We start from the raw sequence: 24,404 nt of genomic DNA on the forward strand, positions 1-24,404 counted from the left end.
ATATGGTTACTTAGCCCTTGGCATTTACATCAGGAAAAATCCAATGTGTGGTGATGTACTGAACTAGAAATCCACAGAGACACTCACATATAAGTATATAATCTGCGCAATGTAATTTGTTTCTAATACGTTCTTGAAGAGCATGAGATCCACTGACACTCATGACTGTAACTCTGGACTGTTTACCTCAAGCCAAACTCCTATGAGGAAGCAGCAAGTTTGGGGGAGATTTGATTCCAAGTGTAATTTCAGTGCACAGTTGTCCATGCACTGAGAAATGGCCACCCTCAACTTAGCCTTCTTTATGCTTCGCTAGTCTGTTTGACTTCCACACAAAGCCCTCTTCTCAGAGCCAGTGTCTGAGTCATTATAGAATGGGGTTGTCAAAGGGCTTTGTAATTGTAACCATAAACAAATTACTTTAGGAAACAGGCCAGAGCCACCAGCCACAATAAAAGAACTTGTTCAAACGTCCTCTTGATTACTGTATATCAGATTTCTTATTAAATAAGTAAAAAGCAACTGTAGGTGAAGTGATTGACATTTTAACAGAGATTTAATGACTAAAATAGAAGACATGCTACAGAGTGTTATTCACTATTTAAGACTTTTTTTCCCTTGCAGATCACAAATTAGGAGAATGGTCTGTCATTGATGAAGATTTCACTGAAACCTTGGTCAACAGGGTGCAATTCCTTGTTCTGTTGAATTTATTTGAAAATGTATTTGAGTGTATCCAAAGCAGAGACAGCTGGGACAGTAATACACAGAACCAGGAGAATATGACCCACTGAGCATAGTGAGGCCAAGACAAAAATGTGGGAGCCTGCTTCCCACCATCTGGGATCCTCAGACGTACTCTGCTTAAACAACTAAAAAACTCAACCCTGTTGGGTTGTTTAGCCTTGGTAAAATCAGACTTTCTATTGCAAAGTAGAGTGGGGGTAGTAAGGAAAGTTTTTTAAAGCTGATTTGAAAAAAAAAATCCACGCTAGCGTCTAGAACATCAAATGGCTCTACAAAACAACATTTTGATGATTTCAGTGTAAATGAATCAGAAACATATGGATTACATTTCCCTTCACATGCACAGGGGTCTCAAAATTAAAGAGGGGAAATAAGGGCTTCAGGCAACATGCATTTGGAGTTTTGCTAAGCCCAAAAGCATTTGAAAAGTCTAAAGAGTGGTGGGCCCACAGTTCAGTTGGGTGTGTCTATCATGGACAGTGAGACATTTTATAGGTTTTAAAAATGTTAGATAATTAAAGGTCCATTCTTTAATGCATCTCAAATGTAAGCTGCTGTTATATGATTCTTCCCTGTACGTGCACAAGTGCTTAGAGCAGCTGGCATTGATTAGTTTTTTTGTAAAAAGTAATGCTTAAAATAAAATAATAGCATAATTTGTGTAAACAAAATGGTCTCCAACAAGAGAAAATAGTAAAAAAAAAAAAAGAGCATATTTACAAATATGGTAAAGAAGAGAGACGGGACGGGGTTATCAGGAATGGTCCTAATAGCTTAAGAGTTCATTACACTAAAGCTTAGAATTTAAAAGTAGCAGATGAACAAATGCATGCTTATGTGTGTATATGCATATACATACATGTGAACAGGCAGATGTATATATAACATATTTATGTATGCATATACTTATAAAATCTTTACTAATAACTTACTTTATCAGGTCTCCAAATGGACAATTTTAATGTTTTTAGTTGATATTGCACACACATATGTGTCCTTATATTCAGGTACAAAGTAGAGTTGCAATTCTCTGAATTTTTAAACTTTCTCATTTCGACTCATTTTATTTTGCATGTAATTTCCTCTGCTTTGTATAACTCTCATGTCAACATGAGTTGGAGGTATTTATTATAAATGAAACTGAATCAAAAATCATTGCAAGTGATTTCAGTAAGAATGTTTTCAAAGACTGGAATATTTATTCAAAAGTGTTTTAACAAAGTAAAGTAAGATGTTTCAGTATTTTTCTGAATACACGGAAAGTCTGTATTCCAATGTGGAATGAGAAAGAAGACTAAGATACTTGAGTCTTATTCTATAAACATGTAAAAGTGGGTAGATACAAGGCAGAGAAACATATATTCTTCATTATGAGAATATAACCCTCTGAATTCATACCTTAACAATAATAGTCTTCTAAGAAGCATGCCAATACTCAGATGGAGACTGGTTCCCTGCACAATGTCATGGAAGTGACAATGAGTTAGGTTGGGGGAGTAGTGACTAGCTATACTACCATAACTTACATAACATGCCATTAAAATGTCACTAAGAGGTGATAGCAACTAATAGGGTCTATTTACTAATCTCAAAATGAAACTAAATGTAAAAGAATGCCATAAATAGGTCTGCAGTTCTAAAATTTTTAACTTTAATATTTTTAAAGATAAATTAATTTGGAATTGTAATACTAATTTCATTGTTTGCGATATTTATATTGCAATAATCTTTTTTTATTTGCCACCTTAAACTCTGCCATTGGGAAAAATATTGCAAGCTATTTATTCCCAAAATTTAAAGTGAATTTAATATTATTTGTCTTTTATTGTCTGATAAGTTCAAACATGAGAATCACAACCAACAAATGGCTGATACTGTAGCTTTTCCCTTATGACACGACACAAAGCATTATAAAAATTCAGTGACTGAAATAACTCCAAAGTAATCTAGTTTATATTGATCTAATGTTGGGATCCTCTTAACAGTATCCCTGATAGGGTCATCCAGGCTTTTCTTAAACAAAAGACACATGAGCATCTACACCTTAAACACTAGGTAACCTCCACTTGAATAAAGCAACCAAGCATCTAGAGTCAGACCTTCCTTTTTCCATTCATGATTAAGCACAGATAAGGTCATTGTTTATAAGTGCAAAGAGAATATTGATTTAATAAATGACACATGGTCACATAATGTTTCTCTCACAGAAGACAACCACCATGTCAAGGGTACATTACAAATATAACAGGCCTCAGTCCAATTAAATGCAATAAAATTATTATCATAAAGGCCCTCGTGTCATCTACACTTATTGACAAATTAGATCTCTGGAAGAAATCAGCCCCTTTGGAAAAAAATCAATATTATAAAGTTGAATTCATGGGTTTCTAAATAACTCATTGATAACAAAGCAAGAGAAATGGCTTTTTGAGTAATGACTGAAAGACAGAAGTAATCGACAATGTTTGTGGGGGCTAGATTTTTATTTCAGATACTTCTTAAGCAACAAGTAAAAAAAGTGAGCACTAGACATTGACAAAACCATTCAAGGCAACATTGGATAAGCCTTGACTCCTGGCAACCACAAAAGAAAGCCAGATGCCCCATGCCACAAATTTCTACATATGATTGATGACTCCAGCCTTTTGGAACAGAATCTTTGGAAATGGTATTCTGTGGTTCCAAACAATTTTTTCTCTCTCATGTTGATTAGTGACATAAATTTCAGCTATGAGTTTACCAGAGTAGAAGTGCTTAAGGGATCTGGGTAGATTGGGCTATCTCTATTTATGATTTATTTTTTAATTTATGTACATATGAGTATCTCTCTTTGTGTGTGCATGTGTGTGTAAGTATCTGTGAAAACCAGAAGAGGGCAGTAGATCCCTTTGAGCTAGAGTTATGGAGTTGTGAGTCTCCCAATGTGGGTTATAGAAACCAAAATCTGGTTCTCTGTGAGAGAAGAATGCACTAGTAACCTCGGAGGCATCTCTCCAGCCCCCGAAGCTATCTGTTTCTGTCATTTTAAAGTGCCATAAACTTTGTAACCACAAGGATCTTTATGCATGACCTTGAATAGTTTAAAGAAATACAGGACGTCTGCCAAACTTTCACTGTGTTTTAAGTTATTTAATGATAAGAGGGCAGTCATACAAAAGTTACTGTAATATATCAGTGTCTGACGTATGACGGGCATTCACAATTCAGGAGATGAATAAATGAGAGGATGCACATTTCCATCCTCAGGATGTATTACACTTGGTGTTTCACTCATCCTGGTCCAGACTATCGTGTACCACACAGAGTACAAAGAGAGTATCACTTCTTGAGGCTGTAGTGTCAGAGTGGTGGAACTTGAAATCCAATTTTCACCTTACAGGACCTGTGGATAATCATCATCAAGGAAGAACAGCTTTTATAAATTCCAAGTAGTAGCTTTTTAAGATGCAGCTAATGAGGAGCAATTTCTCAAAATGTCTCTTTGGGAAGCCACATCACAGTACAGTGTTATGGTGTCAAGGCTCAAATACAATCTTGTCTATTATCTACTTTTGTGAATTTGAACAAACAAGTCATTCTTTCTGGGCATCAACATCAAAGCAGCAAAGTAAATAATTTTACTATTTCACTGGAAGGTTTAGCAGGGTTTGCATGTGCAGATTGTACAAACTAGTATCTGGTATGTAGCAATCCCTCAATTCTGGGAGCCACTATTGTCTTCCAAGTATACAGTTATGTTGCTATGTGTATACAGTTTCCCAGGAGGCATCAGGGCTTGACATTAGTCTTCTGATTTCTCCCATGACAATTAGAGAGGATACAATCTGGAAGGAGGCTGCTCTTAGAGAAATTGATGGAGACCTGCTTGTCATTCACAGTGTAGCTGACCATGGGCTATCTAATGGGATAAAAGAAGATCAATAACCTCTTCGGAGAAACAGTGCAACCACCTTCTACCCACACACTTCCAGAAGGATCTTAAGTTTTTCCAGGTTTGAGACATTTTTTTTCTGAGCTATGAGAACACAAGTGAATGCAAGAGGGGACCTGCCCACAGAGCTTTGGGAGGCAACTTGAACTAAAGATCACAGATTATTCTGCAGTGCCCCTAGAGCAAAGCTGCAATGAAGGGTTTGAAGATGGAAGTCTTTTTTCCCCAAGCCCCAAACTGAATTTTTTTCAGAACTTCCCAAATGGAAATAAATCAGCTGCCTTAAAAAGTAGAAGCCGAAAGCCCAGCTGCTGATGGGGAGGCTGAAAAAGGATCTGGGCTACCTCTGAACCTCTTCAATGACCTCTACAGTTCGGAAGCTCTGCAATATTCCACTGCTACAGGAACAAGACTCCAGAACCACTGATGCCAAATCGAGTAGAGGCTTTTTTTTCTGTCTTCTTTGTCATCTATACTGCATGAGAATTGAGCCACAGCTGCATTTATTGATAAGCCCACAAATAACTGAAATTATTCTCACAGTTTCACGACGAGTGATTGTAGGTCTTTTCATTACCTTTATAACTTTTTTATGATTTTAAATTTTGAGGTTTTAGATGGAAAATTATCATCATTGGAAAACTGACCAGCAGAAAGTCCTAGTTCTCTTGTTGCATTATAATGGAGAAATACATAATATGAGTACTGTAACTAAAAATTCTTGGTCATCCTTTTTCTATGGAAATTCAGTCTTATTGTAAATCCTAAAAATACAAATAAGTGCATCTTGATTTTCCACAGAAATACAGCTTGAGTATCCAGTGCTTTCCCTTTAGTTAAAAATTCATGTTTAATAATCCAACAGTTTGAGTTCAAGATACCTGTTTTTTTTAATTTATGGATTATAAATTACATGAGTCATGGTTTTGTACCTGAACTTTAGAATACAGGGAAGCAATTTGCAAGACATTAAAGACTTCCATCTCCTGGATGTTATTTTCCCTTTCCCCAGTGAGGAAACAGAGAAATTTGTTCATCACCCCTTCATAATCTGTGTATGAAAGGTAAAAAAATGCTCATTTTCTTCTAAATAATGTTTCATTGTGTCCAATCCCCTCAGTTATTTAGCATAGGCTGCTCTAATAATTACAGTCTTTTAAACATTTTCTTCATAAAATGAACAAACAGTGTTTAGGAAAAATTAGTTAAATGACTCCAGGACAGTGATGATATTTTTCCCTTTCAAACATTTGATGTAAGCATCCAACAAATGGTAGAAGAAACTCTGCAAGTGCGATATTTTCCCAATGCTTTTAGAAATACTTAAGGGCACAAGTGAACCAGTAACTATGACGGTGTTTATAAAAATAAATGTCAGGAATTTACAAGATAATGAAAGGGGTGAGTAGGTGATAGAGAAGGGAGGGTTTTGTATTTACGAGGAACAGCAAGGCTTGTCAACAAGACCATATGAAATCTACTGGGAACTTTGTTCACAAAAAGAGGCAGTAGCAACACAATAAAAGATCTAACTTATATAGATCCATTCAAATAAACATTTCCCCACTTCCCACCATTAGTACCAACATGCACCATAGTTGCTGGAAGTTTTTTATTTTTGATAATAAAATTTTAACAAAAAATATGTACAGGTTCTAAAATTGTGTGAAAAAATAGACTTACAAGAATCTATTCGATAATCTATCACCTATTCCCATGCTATACATCATATAATAGAAAACTCAAATTCCCAAGTAAGTTCAATTCCAAAGATTCCTAGCACGTAGAGAAAAGAAGACAGACAAGACATGAGAGAATAAATAACCTTCACTTTGACACACTTTTTCTTCAGTTCTGATCTCTGGGTGTTCACCATTTCATTCCTGGTGTTTACACCTTTGTGGTATCTGGTTGTCATCACTGGTAAGCAAATGTGTTCAGATCAAAAATAAAAATCACAGTTACCTCAAGACCTTGAATTATTATTTCTGTGAAGTCTTGTGATCATAGTCATCCCCATTCAATTCATATAATCACAACAATATAAAAATGGTAATAATAGTGTGAAGATTTATTATGAAGTCCTTTCCCATCTTCTGACCTAAAGTCCTTTTGAGAAATACCAAGAGCCATGAAGCTTCTGACCTGTGTATCATTTATGATGCCCTTGGGAAGCAGGCCCTCCCTAAGAAAACCAAGGCCTAGTGCCTCATAAGGTTCTCATTACAGACAGGAATGTGCCAGGCCATATGCACTGAAGGTTGTCAAGCTTTGTGAACTCCTCCACCCCCCAAAAAAGGAACCTCTCATAAATTTTGCAGAATATATTGCTTTTCCTTGAATTTTTATGATTATGTTCAATTTAAGGAAACTTACCCCTTGCTTCATCATTTACTTTATGTTTTAAGAGTTAGGTGATGTCTGTGAACTCTTATGAACCTTTTCAGAATCATGTTTTATATATCTTAAAAGTATAAACCCTCATCTAACCATTAATGTATGGCTTTCATTTTTAGTATGTGAACAAAAGCTAGACAGATTTCAAAGTTTTTTTGAAAGGACAGACTTACTTTTCCTTATTCCATTAAGGCAATGAATCTAATGAAAGATGGAAGTAACAAGTGATTTGAGTATAGAACTGACCAGGTCTTGGTATTAAAATCGTACTTAGAGTGATAAAAAAACAGCTCAGAAAGATGCATGCTTCTGTAGCAGTCACTGTTGTGTTCACAACACAAGTAAGACTTCATCCAGCTTGGGGTCAGGGGCCTGACTGCCATGGTAAGCTCTTGTGGCCTCAGCAAAATTTCGTGGTTCCTGGTAATTCACTTTATGTGAGTTGTTTTTTGCTGTTAATTTAGTACATGTGTTTTATAATAGTATGTGCAAAATACCAAAATTCACTATATAGTAAGAACATCAGTGCCTTAGATCCGTAGATGTGATAATTTTTAATATTATCCCCCAAATTGGTGTCTTCTTTCCACACCCTAGTAACCTAAAAGAAGGGAAAGGGCTCAATAGACTGGTGTCATCAAGTGGGAAAGCAAATAGGAGACATAAAAATCTTTACCTATAAGCCTTGGAAATAGGAATAAGTTGCAAAGACAGATGCAATTTTTTTTTTTTTGATTTTTCGAGACAGGGTTTCTCCATAGCTTTTGGTTCCTGTCGTGGCACTAGCTCTTGTAGACAAGGCTGGCCTCGAACTCCCAGAGATCCTCCTGCCTCTGCCTCCCGAGTGCTGGGATTAAAGGTGTGTTCCCCACCGCCCGGCTAGATGCAATCTTTTAAAAAATCACATTATAAGAAGCAGACAAAATCACAACTTTATTCAATGTGTCATTTATCTTGAGTGACTAATACATTATTTGTCCAAAGTTAAAACTGAACTTTGATAAACTTTGAAATAAATCAAATGCCATAATTTATGTAATTTTAAAAGAGAGATCTCATCAAGAGTTTACTACTCATAGATGTTGATTAAAATCATTGACCAGCATCCCTATAAATTAATCAACTGAGGCTATGTTGGTTTGGCTGTCATTGTTTACTACTAATCTACATTTAGAGTTCACTTTAACTTTTGAAGCTATTTGATTTTATCAAATTTATCTTCTTTGTTCACGATATATGAGTCACAGCAGCTGTTTACAAAATCTTTTGTGGTAGAAGGGTGTAATGAGTACATTTTTCAATGGCATTAGTTTGTGCATTGGCATTTTACTGTAATTCCCGGGTAAGATGCCAATCAGAACCCAGTGAAAATAGTCTTCATCATTCTTAATGGGAAATTTTATAACTTTCATTCTGAATATATTTGCACTATTGAAGCTTAAACTCTCACCAAACTTTAAAACAAAGCGAAATAAAAAAAGCCGAAGTTTAATTGTAGCAAAAGGAGTTGGTTAACATTTTGCTTCTTTTTGCGAGGGAGGGGGCATTCCATGACTCTTGCACTTTTCTGCAGGATTTTTAGCTTATGTATGTGCTTGATCTCCAGTTAAAATCCCATTAAGTACTTACTAACTGCCTTCTTAGTATATCCCCATTTAATACTTACTAACTGCCTTCTTAGTATATCCTCCAACATCTGGTTAATTTAACCAGATGGGTGTTTTAGAGCCACTAAAATTTCCTAGATATCCTCATCACCTTTCCTCTTTGTAGCTGTCTTATAGACTTACGTGCTATCACCTTCAATTTTAGACTGTGAGAGGGTAATATTTAGGAGGATTTTAAGCATTGTCTTATTACCTTTAAGTCATGTATCAATTCCACATCTGCAAAGGCAGGAGGTGGTAGAAACACAGGCAACATTTGCAAGAAACCTGCACTTTAATCAGACTTTCGCAGTTTACTAATTGTGTGAATTTGTGGAAGACATGTGAGTCTTTGATCTTCAATTTCTCAGGGGGAAAGTACCTCTGTTTTAGGGTGTTTGTTTAGTGGGGTGATGTTTACAAATGGTATTATCTAATGTACTGTATGCTCTTTTGCTTTTTGCTGACTGTGAAAACATTTTTATAGACTTCTTAAAAATCAAAACATGGAAACTTTTCTGCACATCCTCGAGATGAAACTGTCATCTTAATGCTCCAGAAGCATAAATAGAAGATATGTTCCATCTAAAAATATATGTTTGCAAAACCCAAATCCTAGGTTAGCATCTCAAGCAGGAAAAGTAGAAAAACAGCATCTGATTCAGTGTAGAGAAATTACTCAGCAGAAGTTCAAGGCATATTTGACTCATTTTGTACTACACGATCCTTAATACAGTGATTGTGACACACTAAGATACTTTTAACTATGATATATCATTTCCGCAATATAAACTTTCTCATTTTTAATTACTTTGAGAATGTCATACAAGAGCACCATCTACATCACTCCTTCCCTCTTTCAACCCTTCCTGTTCTTTCTCTCTCAAATTTTATGTCTTCTTCTTCAGTTTTGGTCATGGAATTCGTGTCCCTAAGTATGTTGGGTAAGAATTCTGCTTCTGAGTCTTAGTCAAAAGCACTTTATCTAAAATTTGAAGCTCTAACCCATAAAATACTATGATACTGGATATAGTTATAATTTATCAGAAGAAAAATACTAGATATAAAATATAAAACACTATCCTGAGTGAGGTAAGCCAGACCCAAAAAGAGGAACATGGGATGTACTCACTCATATTTGGTTTCTAGCCATAAAGGACATTGAACCTAGAATTCGTGATCCTAGAGAAGCTAAATAAGAAGGTGAACCCAAAGAAAAACATATAGGCATCCTCCTGAACAGTAACCTTCATCAGGTGATGAAAGGAGACAAATACAAAGACCCACATTGGAGCATCGGACTGAAATCTCAAGGTCCAAATCAGGAGCAGAAGGAGAGAGAGCACGAGCAAGGAACTCAGGACCGCAAGGGGTGCACCCACACACTGAGACAATGGGGATGTTCTATCAGGAACTCACCAAGGCCAGCTGGCCTGGGTCAGAAAAAGCATGGGATAAAACCGGACTCGCTGAACATAGCGGACAATGAGGACTACTGAGAACTCAAGAACAATGGCAATGGGCTTTTGATCCTACTGCACGTACTGGCTTTGTGGGAGCCTAGGCAGTTTGGATACTCCTCTTACTAGACCGGGATGGAGGTGAATGGTCTTTGGACTTCCCACAGGGCAGGGAACCCTGATTGCTCTTAGGGCTGACTAGGGAGGGGGTCTTGATTGGGGGAGGGAAATGGGAGGTGGTGGTGGGGAGGAGGCAGAAATCTTTAATAAATAAATAAATAAATAATAAATAAATAAAGCAGCTCACCACAAAGGACCATCTTATCATCTAGAGAGAAAATATTTTGAAAGCACTACAATGAAAACATGAAAAGTTATGCTATTTTTATACTTTACATGATGTTAAGTCTGGGGTAACTCAAGATAACTCAGTGTTTAAAATAAAATGCATGTTTAACACAAAAAAAAAGATAGACTAAGCTACAACTCTGAGTTACCTCTTTACAAATTTGATCACATAAAGTGTGAATCAACTTGTACAATAATTCTTTTTTTTTTTTTTTTTTTTTTGGTTTTTCGAGACAGGGTTTCCCTGTGGTTTTGGAGCCTGTCCTGGAACTAGCTCTTGTAGACCAGGCTGGTCTCGAACTCACAGAGATCCGCCTGCCTCTGCCTCCCGAGTGCTGGGATTAAAGGCGTGCGCCACCATCGCCCGGCTACAACAATAATTCTTTTATAGACACAAAAAGTGAAGCTAAATCCCTAGTGTGAATCAGTATTGTCAAAAATCACTGTATAACTGGAATATTTAACCTTGTTGATTTCAGTTCTGATGTCTAAATTATATTGAAGTTTACAGACTGATGTAAACTCTCTCCAAGGCCAAAATTTTCTGCATACAACAAAGACAAACAGAATCGTGAGTCGCTTCTTGGAGTAGATACCTAGACAGTTATGCCCCATATTTGATTATTAAACCCAAAGCTAATTTATATTAAAAAACTGGAAAACAATCAGCAAAAGCCTCATCAACAGGACTGCCTTATTATACATTCATCCCAGGGAATCATTGTGGGTTAGCAGGATAACTAAATATTTACTAGATTGTACATTAAGTCACCAATCCATTCTACCCTGATTTTGTACTGTGTAAATTAGAGAAGTCAGACAACAGGAATCATAACCTATCACATAGGAAATTTGTATTTGCACTTTTATTCTCAATATTTTAGTTTTAGTATTACTATTCAACCTAGATTTACTATTTTGAAAACCTAGCTCAATGATCAACTGAATTTAGTAAATATGTGATGGTCTATGCTGAACTGAGAAGCTATTATTACTCTTGGTCAAACATTTGCAATACAAAAATAAGAGATATGGTCTAATCCTGCACAAGAACAAAGGTGAATAAAGACATCAAGAAAGTGAGAAAGTGTCCTGCACTCAGACAAAATTGTATTAGTAATGATAACACAGAAGTGGGGAATTTGAAAAGATTGGGCAAGAGTATTTGAGTTAGAAGGAGAGAGGAGCCTGGGGTATGTCCTTATCTGGATGCTACATAGATATAGAGTCAATATATGAATGATGAAATAACCAAAGAATTATTTGATGTTCAATGAGTTAATTGTAAAAACACATGGAAACACCAGTAAGATGGTATAAAAGCTTAAATTTTAGGGAAAGTAAAAAAAAAAATTCAGAAAGTAAAATATTGCTACACACCTTCTAATTAAAAAAGATTGCATCATTTAAAAGGATAGAATGAAGAGGAGCTATGTGTCTGAGAATATTTTAAAAGCTATGATTTATACATCTTTTGAAAGTAGTTATTTGGCCAGTTGCCAATTTACAAACATTTAATGGTTTTGGGAAAACAAATTTTCATTTAGTATTTCTTTGAATAATTGCATCTATGTTTTCATAGGCAGTCAAAATAGCTGTTATGAAGTTTGTGGCCATCTTTCATCAAAATGGTAGTTGGTGTTCTGGAGAGTATGCAACTACAAAGCAAAACAGAATTCTGGCAGTTGTGAGATAAATATGAGTCAAAGGTGGTAACTCCAGGTTCATGTTGAGTGCTGGGTGTTCCAAGCTTTCTAAATACTACAGCTTTCTACTATTCTATTTTTCGTTTGATTATTTTATTATTTTTGAAAAAGGGTCATAATCTGTAGCCCAGGCTAACATTGTAATCCACCTGGTTTAGGATTACGGGCATGCACTAGAAATCTTGCTAGCCACTCCATTTCTCCCTGAACACTGTTCAAAGTTCTTAAAGCATTTTGTGAGTCAAATGAAAACTATTTCACTTATAGCAGGTCTTTGTAAATTCCTCTTTTAGTTGCAAGCCTGTAACACAACCTTTTCCCACATTTAATTCTGTATTCTAGTGTTATTTCTCTAAGGCCATAGAGGCCAGTACATTTTCTTAATCTGCTACTAAAAGTGACACTAGCTGAGTGACTGAGAAAATCACTTTACCATGCTGGGCCTCAGTCTCCCTGTCTGTATTATGTAGATACAAGACCAGAGGATTCTAAAGAGCCCCCTAGCCTTAAAACAGTAGGTTCTAGGAACTGATTAATGTCCATGCACCAGAGCCAAGCATTTTACCAGCAAATAAGTAATAGCTAATTGATGAGACCTCTCCATGGCACTTCATCAGAGACATCCATCATACTGAATCTAATTTAGTTACTGTGGCTGTGCCGACCTGGCATGAAAACAATCAGTCCCTTTGGAAAATTAATTTGTTCAAAAAATTAGTTGATTGACATCCTGGAGAGGGAAATAAAACCCATGTGATTACATTTTTACGTTGTTCAACAGATAGTTAGGTCATCCAGTACATGCTGCCATGGTCCGGAGGTTAAACTGACCTCATAACATACTCCTTTTGAGTGGCTGATTTGATCAAACCAGCAATCCAAAGATGAAGGAGACATCACTCCCAGAAAACTTCTTCCAATCTTTGTTAAAGCCTAAACTATAGCTTCAACACTGCTTTAAGACAAATAATGCTTTGTGTCTGTTTTGTTGTTGCTGTTTACATTTAAGAAAAAAACATTTTAACTCTATTTCTAGGAGATATTCTGCCTACCAAAGGAAAATTTCTGACTCCAAGAATAGAGTTAAAAAAAAAAAAAAGTTACCAAAAGAAACAGTATCTCCTGGGATCAGCTTTTCACAGAGGATAAATGATGCTGAGAATTATTTTTTGGAAATCTAACAAAACAAACCATTCTTCTCTGGATAGAAATGATTTTTTTTTGTTTGAGGAAGGAAGGAACATCGAAGAATAAACAGGTGCGTAATTTTGAGCTTGGGATGAAAAACGCATATTTCTCTAGTATACTCCCCAGCATATGGCTTAGATATACCATTACTTGCCTCCGGAAGAGCAGACTGAAAGATTACATTAAATCACTAGTTGATATTCCTTTCCAAATGAAACAATGTATATTTCTTTAAAAATCCATACCTAAGCAATCCATAATCAAAATCAGATTCGCTCTATAGTACAATTTAAGCTCACGGATAATTTTTCTAATTCCAGCAAGTTTGTAAGCATTAGTAGCTAAGGTCATCAAAAAGATTTACTTTAAAGAAATTCAACAATTCAGAGTATCACCTACTCCATAGTGTGGAGTGCCTTGAACAAGCATATAAAATTTCATTAAAGTACAACATAAAAGTTTAACATTAGACGAAGCCAGTGCTGGACCTTTGTTTAACAGTCATGATAATTTATGGTGTAGATCTGCTACAGTTAAGTAGAAAAACAGCTTTCTCATGATGAAATACAAGTCATAAAGGCTGAAAATCAAGGAAAGCTCAAAGAATCCCAACCCTCCAATCTCTCATTCCTTCTTCAGATTTTTTGTCACACATTTTTCTTGAACTTTCTCTGTATGAATCAAGACACAATAACATGGACTCCTTTAGCCACATGCTTTAAAAAGCATTCCTTATGTTTTTTTCAGTGCTAGGCATATCTTCCTTTTCATAAATTTATATGTTTAAAAGTTGTACACATAGCATGGTATCTATTTCTGTCTTTCCTATTAAGTTTTTCTGTACCCATTACTTGTTTTCATTATCTTCTGCAAAAGAGATCAGACTGCTAAAAGCCAAAAATAAGAATAATTAAAACGCTACAATACAGGCAGAGGCCGGTATTATCTCATGGACTTATTAGACAATAATTTTGAAAGATGTACATTTGCATGGATCAGTGTTTGAGCCTAGTATGGTTCTAATGTAAATCATCAGATGGTTATTGAGTACCTCTAATGGGAAGGAACAATGTTATATGATGAAAGGGGGAGATACACTATCACTTAGGAAACAATCAGGATCTTAAACATAAATTCCATAATGTAACAGTTGTGAGACATTGAAAAGCATAATCACCACGTTTCATTTGATAATCCATTTGCTGTGTAAACTTAAGCAAGTCACTTAACTTCTCTGAACCTCAATTTTATCTCCTTGAAAATGGTGCTAATTATGCCAATTTTTATAAAGCCTCAAGGTTACTGTTAGGAGTAAAAGTACAAATAAGATAGATTGAAAAACTTTGGCAAGGAGTGTTATAAACTTCCTACACCTAGCTTTGAGCCTCCAAAGATCAGAGAAACATACTATTGTCTCCTTATGATCAATACCAAATTTGGAAAATTTGAGCATACAAATTACATGGGCAACTCAAAGATTTCAGTTTTCTCAAACTTCAATTTTCACTACTGTATGTGATATACATAGATGCATATCACAAATGTAATTTCAGTATTCTGCACTTCTAGAAAATGTGTTGATACATAAGTGTTAATAGTTATAACTGTCCATGAAAAAGACATTCATGCAAGTAACTAGAAATGAGATGATTGATTATAGTAAAAAATATATCAATGCATAAAATTGTCATAATGAAATCTATTATTTTCTAATATACGCTAATAAAAAGGAAATAAGACAAGCATGTCAAAAGACAGTATCAATACATAATTTTTTCTTTAATTAAAAGAAAACAATTCAAATTCCATGGCTGGTCAAGTGCATGGTGATTGCACAAATATTTTTTTTCTCATGTAAGATATATATATATATATATTCCAATTCATTTGGTTCAGTAAGAGCTAAATGTCCTCAACACACACAATAAATTAAAAGTCAATAAGTTTTTGTGGAAGGGCACCTAATATGGAATTCAGATATTAGATTTTCTGATCATGTCCACGAGGCTGAGTGGAGTTGGGTAAGGTATACACCCTCTCTAGAATCCAGTCTACTCATCAGTAAAACAAGAACTCTGGCAATATCCCATCCAAAATTATAAAAACAGACATGTCATACGGAATAGTAATGATCTTGCTGGAAATATTCTGCCAAAATGTTCTTGGGGTTTGCTCCTTCTAGGGTGAAACCTGACCTGCTTACTAAGTAGCTGACATTCCTGAAAATAACTATCATCTTAGGACAGGATACCACAGAAAGTTGTTGGAAAGATTAGGCGAGGTTGAGTATTCAATGTTTGGAGTAGAGAGCCTCCCAAGATGAATGAACCACAAGAGAAATGATGAACCCGAGCCCTACTGCAGCTTGAAACACACATACAAATGTATGCGCATGCACATGCCCTCAAAATAAGTTCTTCAAGTTCAATTCTTGACTTCATTAATCTGCAGCACAAAGTTTTTGCATTCATCAATGAATATGTGGCTTTTTACGTTGTCCTTCCTCTATCTCACAGCAACCACAAAAAGACAAAATTAAAGGGGAAAAATGTAATCACTGAACTGTTTTGTCTACATGAGAAGTTAATCTAGTATGTGATAATTAACCACTTTGAAGTATGACCTGGAGTTACAAGTTCTTAGAAAAGCAGCTTCTATATTGTTCTACAGGTGGTCGTTTCATTGGATTTGTAGAATTTTGAAATTACGTTGAACATGTGAAAATATTGCATGCAAAAAATAGTCACATCTAAGAACAATTGACATAAAATGATGGTTCAATGCATTTAACCATTTCTATTTAACATTAATTAGCATATTTGAATGCAATATAATTTTATTCATCTATAAAATGTTTGGAAGGTCATGAACGACTAGAATGACTGATTCATTTTTGAGTCAGTCATTTTCTTTCATGACTTGTGTATTTTAAAGTTGTTAAGTGCTTGACCGGATCATAAACAAAACAATTCATGTATCATTAAACTGATTTCTAGCATGAAATTATTTCCTTCTATGTTCAATAGATATAACTTCTAAGATTTACTGAGACAGCTATTTTGCTTTTTTTTTTTTTTTGTCGGTTATCTGGAGGTTATAGAGTGCATCTTTTCAATAGAAAGCATTACCACTTTCAATCTCTCCTTCTCATACATCTCCTTAAAACACTGTATCCAAAGTGATTTGCTGAGTGAATACTAACGCATACCAGAGATGCATATAACACTAGATGTAAAAATACGAACTTTAGAGTTTCTTTTTAATGCACCAGAGAGTATAAAGAGAAAAAGATCAATGGACGACAGCAGAGAACAGGAGTTCTGTGAAGCACCAGGCCTTAAAGAAAATGAGACACTTTCCCCTCCTCGTGCTGTTCTAGTAACCCCAGCATGATGGAGGTTATACTCCTATTTCCCACACTTTCCCATCCACAAACAGTCCCGTTCCACTCCTCTGGTAGACTATAGCTAAGGAAGCCCCAGAGGACCTGTGTGGACCACGGGAGTGAGTGGAGGCAGATGGGCTGCTGTGATGCAGGCCATGCCTGGCTGAAGCTAGAACAGTTCACTTTTGTCTGGAAAGCAGGTCCCCTCCTCCAGCCCCCACAAGGTCCAGAAAACTTGGGAAAGTGTTAGCTGCTGGAGCAGGCCCTGGGGGCTGCTTTCATTCAAATGGAAGAAGCCTGGATGGCACATGGCCCCTTCTCAGGCTTGACAGCCTCACATAGACCTTTGAACTTTCTATTTATATAACAGTTTAGTGAGTTTAAGTCTCTTCCTGTATAACTGCCCATTTCAAGCTTGCCTCTAATTAGGCTACTTGTGAGACATCACATAAAATCTACAAACAACTGATGAAGTCCTTTGCAGTGAGAATCAGGCCACTGTCATAATCACTTAACAATTTATTTCCTTGCGATTTTTAATATTTGAGGTTTGATATCATGGAACTTTTCACTTTTCTGCTCTTAAAATTTGTTTTTTATATTCTTCACCACATACATTTTCTTTTTTAATAAAAAAGAAACTGCCTCACAAAAAGAAGTTTGCTTGCCACAAAAACATCACTTAATGCTATGGAGGTAGATTCTCTAAGAATAGAAAACCTGTACAATTTGTAAACTTTTACATTTATATTAATGACTTTGACATTGCTGATAAAGGAGTCCAAATCTAGCCACACTCTCTCCAGATACCTTAAGAATTCATTTATTAACAAAGACAAATCTATGGAATGATTTAAAGCATGAACTATGCTTTGTCCCCCTCCTATGCCTTTATTCCTTCTTTTAAAAAGATAAGATAATGTATTTGGCAGGCACAAACATCTGTGCCTTTCTTTTCTTTCACAGAATGGTTCATATTAAGCTCCAACTCAGGTGAACATTGTTCATGCATCCAAGAATCTAAAGAACTTGAGCTTTCACTCTTTAACTGAGTTCAGAGCATGACCATTAAGATACCATTGTAGTTTGTAAAACACAGTGATACATTCTGAAAGGCATATGAGCATTCCCAGGTACTGCACGTATCTTCACACCACAGCATCATTCATACCCCTTCTTTTGAGTGAACATTTGTCCTAACACAAGCTTATGTTTATCAATAAGCATTTATTTTTATTTGCCATAACCAAGTGTTTGTAAATAATGCATATATCTGCTTATGTGCAGTCGTTCTTCATTAAGCTTAAGAAAATGGGTTATTTTCATTTAATACTTTTTACCTCTCCTGATGCATTTATTGATAGAAATTTAGGTAGAGTTACCGTAGACATAGTTCCAAGCTTGCTGTTCCACAAGTGAATAGGTTTAATGCAAATGAGCTCCTTAATTTTCATGCCTTTTCCTACTGTCTGTCTTTCTACACACTTGGGGCAGTGTCTATTATCACTTTAAGCCCCCAGTTATTTAATGAAATGGAAGTAAACACACAACAAAGATATAACTAGTATTCTCATGAAGTCCGAAGTGTTTTGAAGGTTACACAGATTATCATTAAGAACAATGTCAAGTTCACACACCATGGTCATATTCGTGTTTCCTTTCTCTTTGTAGGTGCTTAAAATACAGAAGCATAACCATACCACAAATATTTATAGACATAGATTCATGAGAAAACTTGCCCCTCACATTCAAGCGGGAAGGAGAAATTGTCCTGGATCATGGATACAGAAAGAAAAGGCAGGTTTATACTATTTCCTCAGTATTTTTCTTCACATCTACCAAATTGCCAAATCGGTCAGCATGCTCTAAAATGGATGTGACACAGTTACAGATGAAGAGGAAAATGATTTTGTCTTTTCCTTAAGAAGAGATATCATCTCTAAACGGGAACAGGGACACATGTTCCTGAAAACCAGCAATTAAGCAGAAACGTTCACAACCCCTTTAAATATTCAACTATGTATATATAACATTCAACTAGAATTAAAACAATAATATATGTGTGTGATGTATTCTGGAACATAATGTCTAGTATATGTTTAAAATTTCAGCTAACCCCTGAAATCAATTATAACAATGTCTGTTAAATTAGGGGTTACCTAAAGCACATATTAGTCAAATTGTATGTAAATAATAATGCTATGGTTATCAGTTGTCAGGAAAATACATTACTATAGCAGAGTATAGGTTGTATACAGGAATACAACATTAAATTGAGCAGCAATTTCAAAATTTTTAAAATACTTTTCATAAGAATAGATTCTTTAGTTGTAACATGTTTTCCTCATAGCCGAGAAAATTCCACAGATTTGAAAACATCTATTGATTAATATTGATATATTTAAACATTTATTTAGAATTGCTATAAAATAAAATGTAAGGGATCTTGGGTTTGCAACCGAAGCAGTCATGAGTGGCATGAAGCTATTGGCCAAGCCTCTGACCCTTTTTAAAGAAGGAAATTGCCTAAAATATGACATTGACAATGAAAATCCCTACAAAAATAATGCACAGCATTCATAGCCAGCAGCTTGTAGTTTGAACCTTGGAAAAGATTTCAAACTGTTGATGGGCACTACAGCTTATTTTCATCGCATGTAAAGGGCAAGAGCTGAGAGTGCCATTCGAGCTGCGCCGAGCCTGCCTCCTTCTTCATCTAAATACTTGGGCTTCGGGGAATTTTTTTTTTTTAAAGTCACAAATAAAGGACGAAAACGTTTGTAGTAAAGGGTGAAGTTTTTCTAAAGTTAATAGATCCGAGGATCAGTGTCTATGCGCGCCTGCATGCCACACAGAGGAACAACTTTCTGCCCCTCTCCCCCAGTCACATTTTCACCATCTTTAAAAAGCTCTCCACTGCAACTTTAGGATATTTTGTTAAACCTTGGAATTCTAGCTGTGTGCCCATTACACAAACCTAAGGCTGCCTCCCACTGGGAGGCCAACAGGGGTTCAGAGGCTAATTAAATGTGCATTGACTTGGGAGATACAGACTTCAGGGGACAACTTCAAAAAAGCCTAGCGCTAAAGGCAACTGGGCCATGGGTCCCTAGTGCAGTGGCCCCTGAAGACGCTGTTCTGAGAAGAGGAACATAGGTTGGGTAGGCTTGAGGGTAGGTTTTGGACCTATGCCTTTCCGGGTGGGGATGGAGGTGGCGACAGTGTGGGCGGTGGCCGCTAAGCAAGCTGAGAGTAGCCTCTGGGTACCTGGCTGTCTCTTTTTCTCCCGCCACTGGCTGCAGGCACTGACAACTGGAAAGTTAAAGCATTTCAGAATGGATCCTGCCCAGTGATCCACTGGCGAGAAAAGCCCCTGAGGTCGTGCGGGTGGGTGGCACGGAATCTGCTATGGGCCAGCTGCAACTCTTAAGACTTGGAGTGCAAAGGGATGCTTTTGCCGGCATTCCTCCCTGTCCCTGCACCTCCCCCATCCTTGCTCCCCACCAAGGAATCACTGAAGCCAAAGCTAGAGGTGTCTGGGAGCAAGTGGGAGGGTGTCCGGGGCGCCCCCAACAACAGCTCTGGCTCTTCTTAACAAAGGCGAAAAGCCAGACCAGACTAAGGGATCGCGCTTATCAAAAGAAAAGGCAAATTTTAACACCTACCACTGCTGTTCCAAGTCCCAATCCCTGAAAAAGTCGAATAGATCCATAGCGGCCGGCCGGGCGGCGGCGGCTGGCTGCCGTCTGTCCCTGCTCGCAGCTTGTCTGCGCCGCTCTAAGCTGCGCGGCTCTCTCGCTGTGGTCTGCGGCACGGCTCTCTGGCCCTCCCGCCCGGTTAAAAGTGCTCGGGCCGCATTAGTGGCAGCGGCGGGCGCCCGGGATACCTGGTCTTGCGCTCCAGAGCAGTGGCGGTGACCGCGGCGAAGGCGATGGCACCAGGCAGGCAAGCGCCTGACCGCCGGCTCGGGTCCACTCACTCCGCAGCTTCCCGCGTGCCCAGCGCGCCCAGGCTGAGGCTACCGGCGCTTAGAGCTGGGGCTGACTGGGCCGCCCGCCTGGCAGGCTGTGGGCGGGTGGCGACGGCAAAGGCGGGGGCGAGGGAGGCAGTGGCAGTGGCGCGGCGCGGCAGCCGGGGCGGCAGCGGCGGCGACGGCTGCACAGGCGGCGGAGGCCAAGGCAGCATCACACACTTACACACTCACAGGGGGCGGAGCCTGGGCAGCTCGAAGCCGCGACATGGAGCAGACACGTTATCATCCTTGGATCTGGCAGGGGCTAGCCCCGCCCTCCTGTGCTCCTGGACCCCCCCCCCCAATTCTGTCAAAATCAGCTGATAGGGGCAGTTACAGAGCTGAAGACTCAGACTCGGCCCAGGACTCAGAAGAGGTTACAGGGACACAGAAAAGGGTCTTGCGGGACCAGAATGTAGGCTAGCAGAATGGGACACCCCCCACACCCTCAACCTACCACTGGAATGTAGTGTTAGCCACCAGAAAAGAGTATACAAACTGCTGCAAGGAACGGGTGGCACCCTGCTGCCATTGCCTGCAGTCCCTGCCTAGATATTTCTCTCAGACCACTGGATCAAACTTTTGCGTCCCCAGCATCCCTCGGGGCCGCATCACGGGACACACGTATTCAAGGAGGACAAGGCGGTCACCTTCACTAATTTCTGCTGTGCTGAGTATCCCAGCTTGAGTTCATGCTGCAGCATTCTCCTGGACTGAGGTGGGTAGTGGTTCCTCAGTAGGTCAGCAAGCTGGGGCCCTGGATTTAGTATGCTGCAATGGGAAGGACAAAGGGCAGCCCCCTTGAGTGGTCCTTGGGATAAGTGATTACAGTATTGGTTTCCTTCAACAGCTACCTCGTGTTTTGGGCAAAAGTCTCCGGTGTTTTCCTTCTCTGAGAAACGGGGAAACCGCTGGGTAATGTGCCCACTATCCCACGCACCAGCTGCTTCTCTCCCTTCTGGCTTGAGAATGGTCTCTTTGCACGTGGAGGGCTTAACCACACCCCTCTTCTCCTTTCAGTCTGTACTTCTGGCCCAGGAAAGGATGAATGCATTCCTTTAGCTAGTTCCTCAAAGGAAAACTTTCCTCACCTACTCAAGAGAAAAGAATATAGGGCATTACAAAAGCTTTTTCAGTCTGGAGTTCAGCCGTCTGATTTGCTTCCCTACTGTCCTTTCAAGGAATGTACAGTATTGGCACAATGGTGACATCTTAGGGCTGGAAGTGAGCACAGGTATAGACAACATCGATATAACTTCTTAGCCTCAGTTTTACCATTTGTAAAACTGAAGACTTACTCTATTGGCCATCTGGCTTATCCTCATCTTTTCCCCTTTCCTATTTGAATATTTGTTTTCAATCACTTCACACACTCAAAATCATCCAAATAGTATTGCTTGTTTTTTTATCCAAATGAAGTGGGACCCCCACTGGGTAATTTGTTCAAGATCTAATACTTTTCACAACCTTGAACTTGAGATGCTATCCATTGTCTAACCCTGTTGAAAGTACTACAGCTCTGTCTTTAGATTGCTTGCGCTCAGGATTTAGTTTATTTTACATTTTTAAGGGGAAGAAAACACATTGATGGCATACAGAAGTAAAGCTCTAAGGTGCTGTGACTGTTATATCCAATTGAACTTTCCCCAATGTCTATTTTGCATGGAACCAAGTCTTCAATCGATACTATTGAACTGACAGAAAATCAACCAATGGACAGTCAAAGGGAGACCACACCTCAAATCAGTTTGTTAATTGGCTACGTGTTGACTACACTGCACAATATTTGTTACAGTATTTAAAAAACAGGGTGGCCTCAAATTATCTGTGTGCCTTGTATATATTCTGTCCTAGATATGAGTCCTTCAGGTGACAATATATACCCCATTCAGACTCATGGCCCTCAAACTTTGTGCTCTCAGTAAATGATATTCAAATTCATTTGATTGCTAATAGTGATTGGCACCATGGGTTAGTGCTTGATTTGCTTAAAAATCCTAACACAAACCTAGAACATCTGCAGTTAACATTTAACTGGGGATTGTGGTCAATTGTTTTATTTTCATCAGAATGAACTATTAACTGGGAGAGGACATAAAAGTTTTGTTCTAAATAAATTCTCAACAGAAATAAAGCTGCTCCTTTAAGAGTTCCAGACCCCATCACCCCACTGGTGAACTTTCTTCCCAATCAGCAGGGGGACAGAAGCAGAAGCAGAAGGAACCAGCAAGAGGCAGCACTCTGAACAGAAGTGCCTGCAGGTAGGAGAGAAGAGACAAGTGGTGCTGGCTGCTGCTTCAAAGAGGGGCAGGAGCTTCCCCTTCCCAAGATCAAAACCAAGCTGGAAGGATGGACTGTATAGAAGCAGTTTCCCCTCCCCACTACCTTCTCCAACAGGAAAGAGGCTAAAATAGGCAACATAGAAGAAGCCAGGCTGTCCCTGATGTGAGCCAGCCCAGCCCCAGCACACACTCACTGGGGGAAGTTCTGTTTAGTTGTTAAGACTAGTTTTCTCCCTTAGTGCCAGACTTGCCCACCCCTGGTTCTGAGAGCAGTAAAAGGTGAGAATAGGCTGACTCCTGGATACTTAGGCAAACACCATGGATCCAAATCATGCTTTCTTTACCAAAAGCTGGCAATAAAAAAGGAAAATACAGGTTTCAGAAGTGATAGTCAGCAAGAAGTAAAAATTCTCAATAATGCTCCCTAGAGTCAGAGCTCCTTGTAACTGTCCTGCTACCAGCAAGACCATCTAGTCTCCAGGGGACAAGTTACTTTCCTCCCATTCCACTTATTGGATCAATTTCCCTAATGTGAAAGGCTCCTCGAGGCTAGCTGTTGTCCTGGATTTGGCAGGCAAATCCCCTTAGTTGTTCCTGCTTTCCTGACCTAGCAGGGCCTCCTACTTCAGGCCAAAGCTACACAGCTGTCAGTTCAATTCAGTATTTGGAAGCTGCACACACTCTCTGCTCTGCTTCATCCTCCTCTCTGATGGCATCTGTCATTTTGACTACCTTGCACACTGTTCTTCACTAACCTTCCCCATTCACCAAATCTTGAGCCAAAGGGAGCCTGCGAGGATTACCACTGAGCAGTCTTGGAAGGGAGCACAGTATCAAGAGCAAGACTCCATGTCTCAGTCCACTTAGGTAAAGTGAAATTGTTATTAAGAGGTGTGATTTTAGAGAAATGCTGACTCTTAAGATTGTAAAAAGGGAGATTGTTTTTCCTTGAATTACTTTTAAAGGAGTTTAATTCATAGTCTCCAAGTATTAATCTTCATTTCAAAGAATCTGAAAGCCTCAATTCCTACAGTTTAATAAATTTTATTGTCACATAGATTCTGCGAGTGTATAAAAACTAAAATTTAATTTAAATTACTCTAACCACATATGTCAATTACAGGAAAGAATATATATATTGTCATCCTGTCTTAACTCAGATTTCCACATTTGTTTCTGACCTGGCATGCAGTAAAGGCTGATTTACCTCCGAAGAAGAAATTATGATCTGGGTTATCTTATGTTAGTGAGCCTGTTGTATTTAATTCCATGAACTCCATTGGGAACATCAAGGACCTCTAT

General features: G+C 38.2%; 1 protein-coding gene across 2 annotated transcripts in view; it reads right to left on the minus strand.

Moving 5' to 3' along the window:
- Aff2 (ALF transcription elongation factor 2) overlaps positions 1–20,955 on the minus strand; it is a 563,721-nt gene extending 542,766 nt beyond the window's left edge. For both annotated transcript variants that reach the window (XM_057759263.1, XM_057759262.1), the window contains exon 1: positions 20,474–20,955. In XM_057759263.1, the coding sequence (XP_057615246.1) occupies positions 20,474–20,520 (47 nt within the window). In that variant the 5' untranslated portion in view covers positions 20,521–20,955. The remainder of the gene's footprint in view (positions 1–20,473) is intronic.
- Between the last annotated feature and the right edge of the window lie 3,449 nt (positions 20,956–24,404).

The sequence above is a fragment of the Chionomys nivalis genome, chromosome X (genome assembly GCF_950005125.1).
Source record: "Chionomys nivalis chromosome X, mChiNiv1.1, whole genome shotgun sequence".
NCBI lineage: Eukaryota > Metazoa > Chordata > Mammalia > Rodentia > Cricetidae > Chionomys > Chionomys nivalis.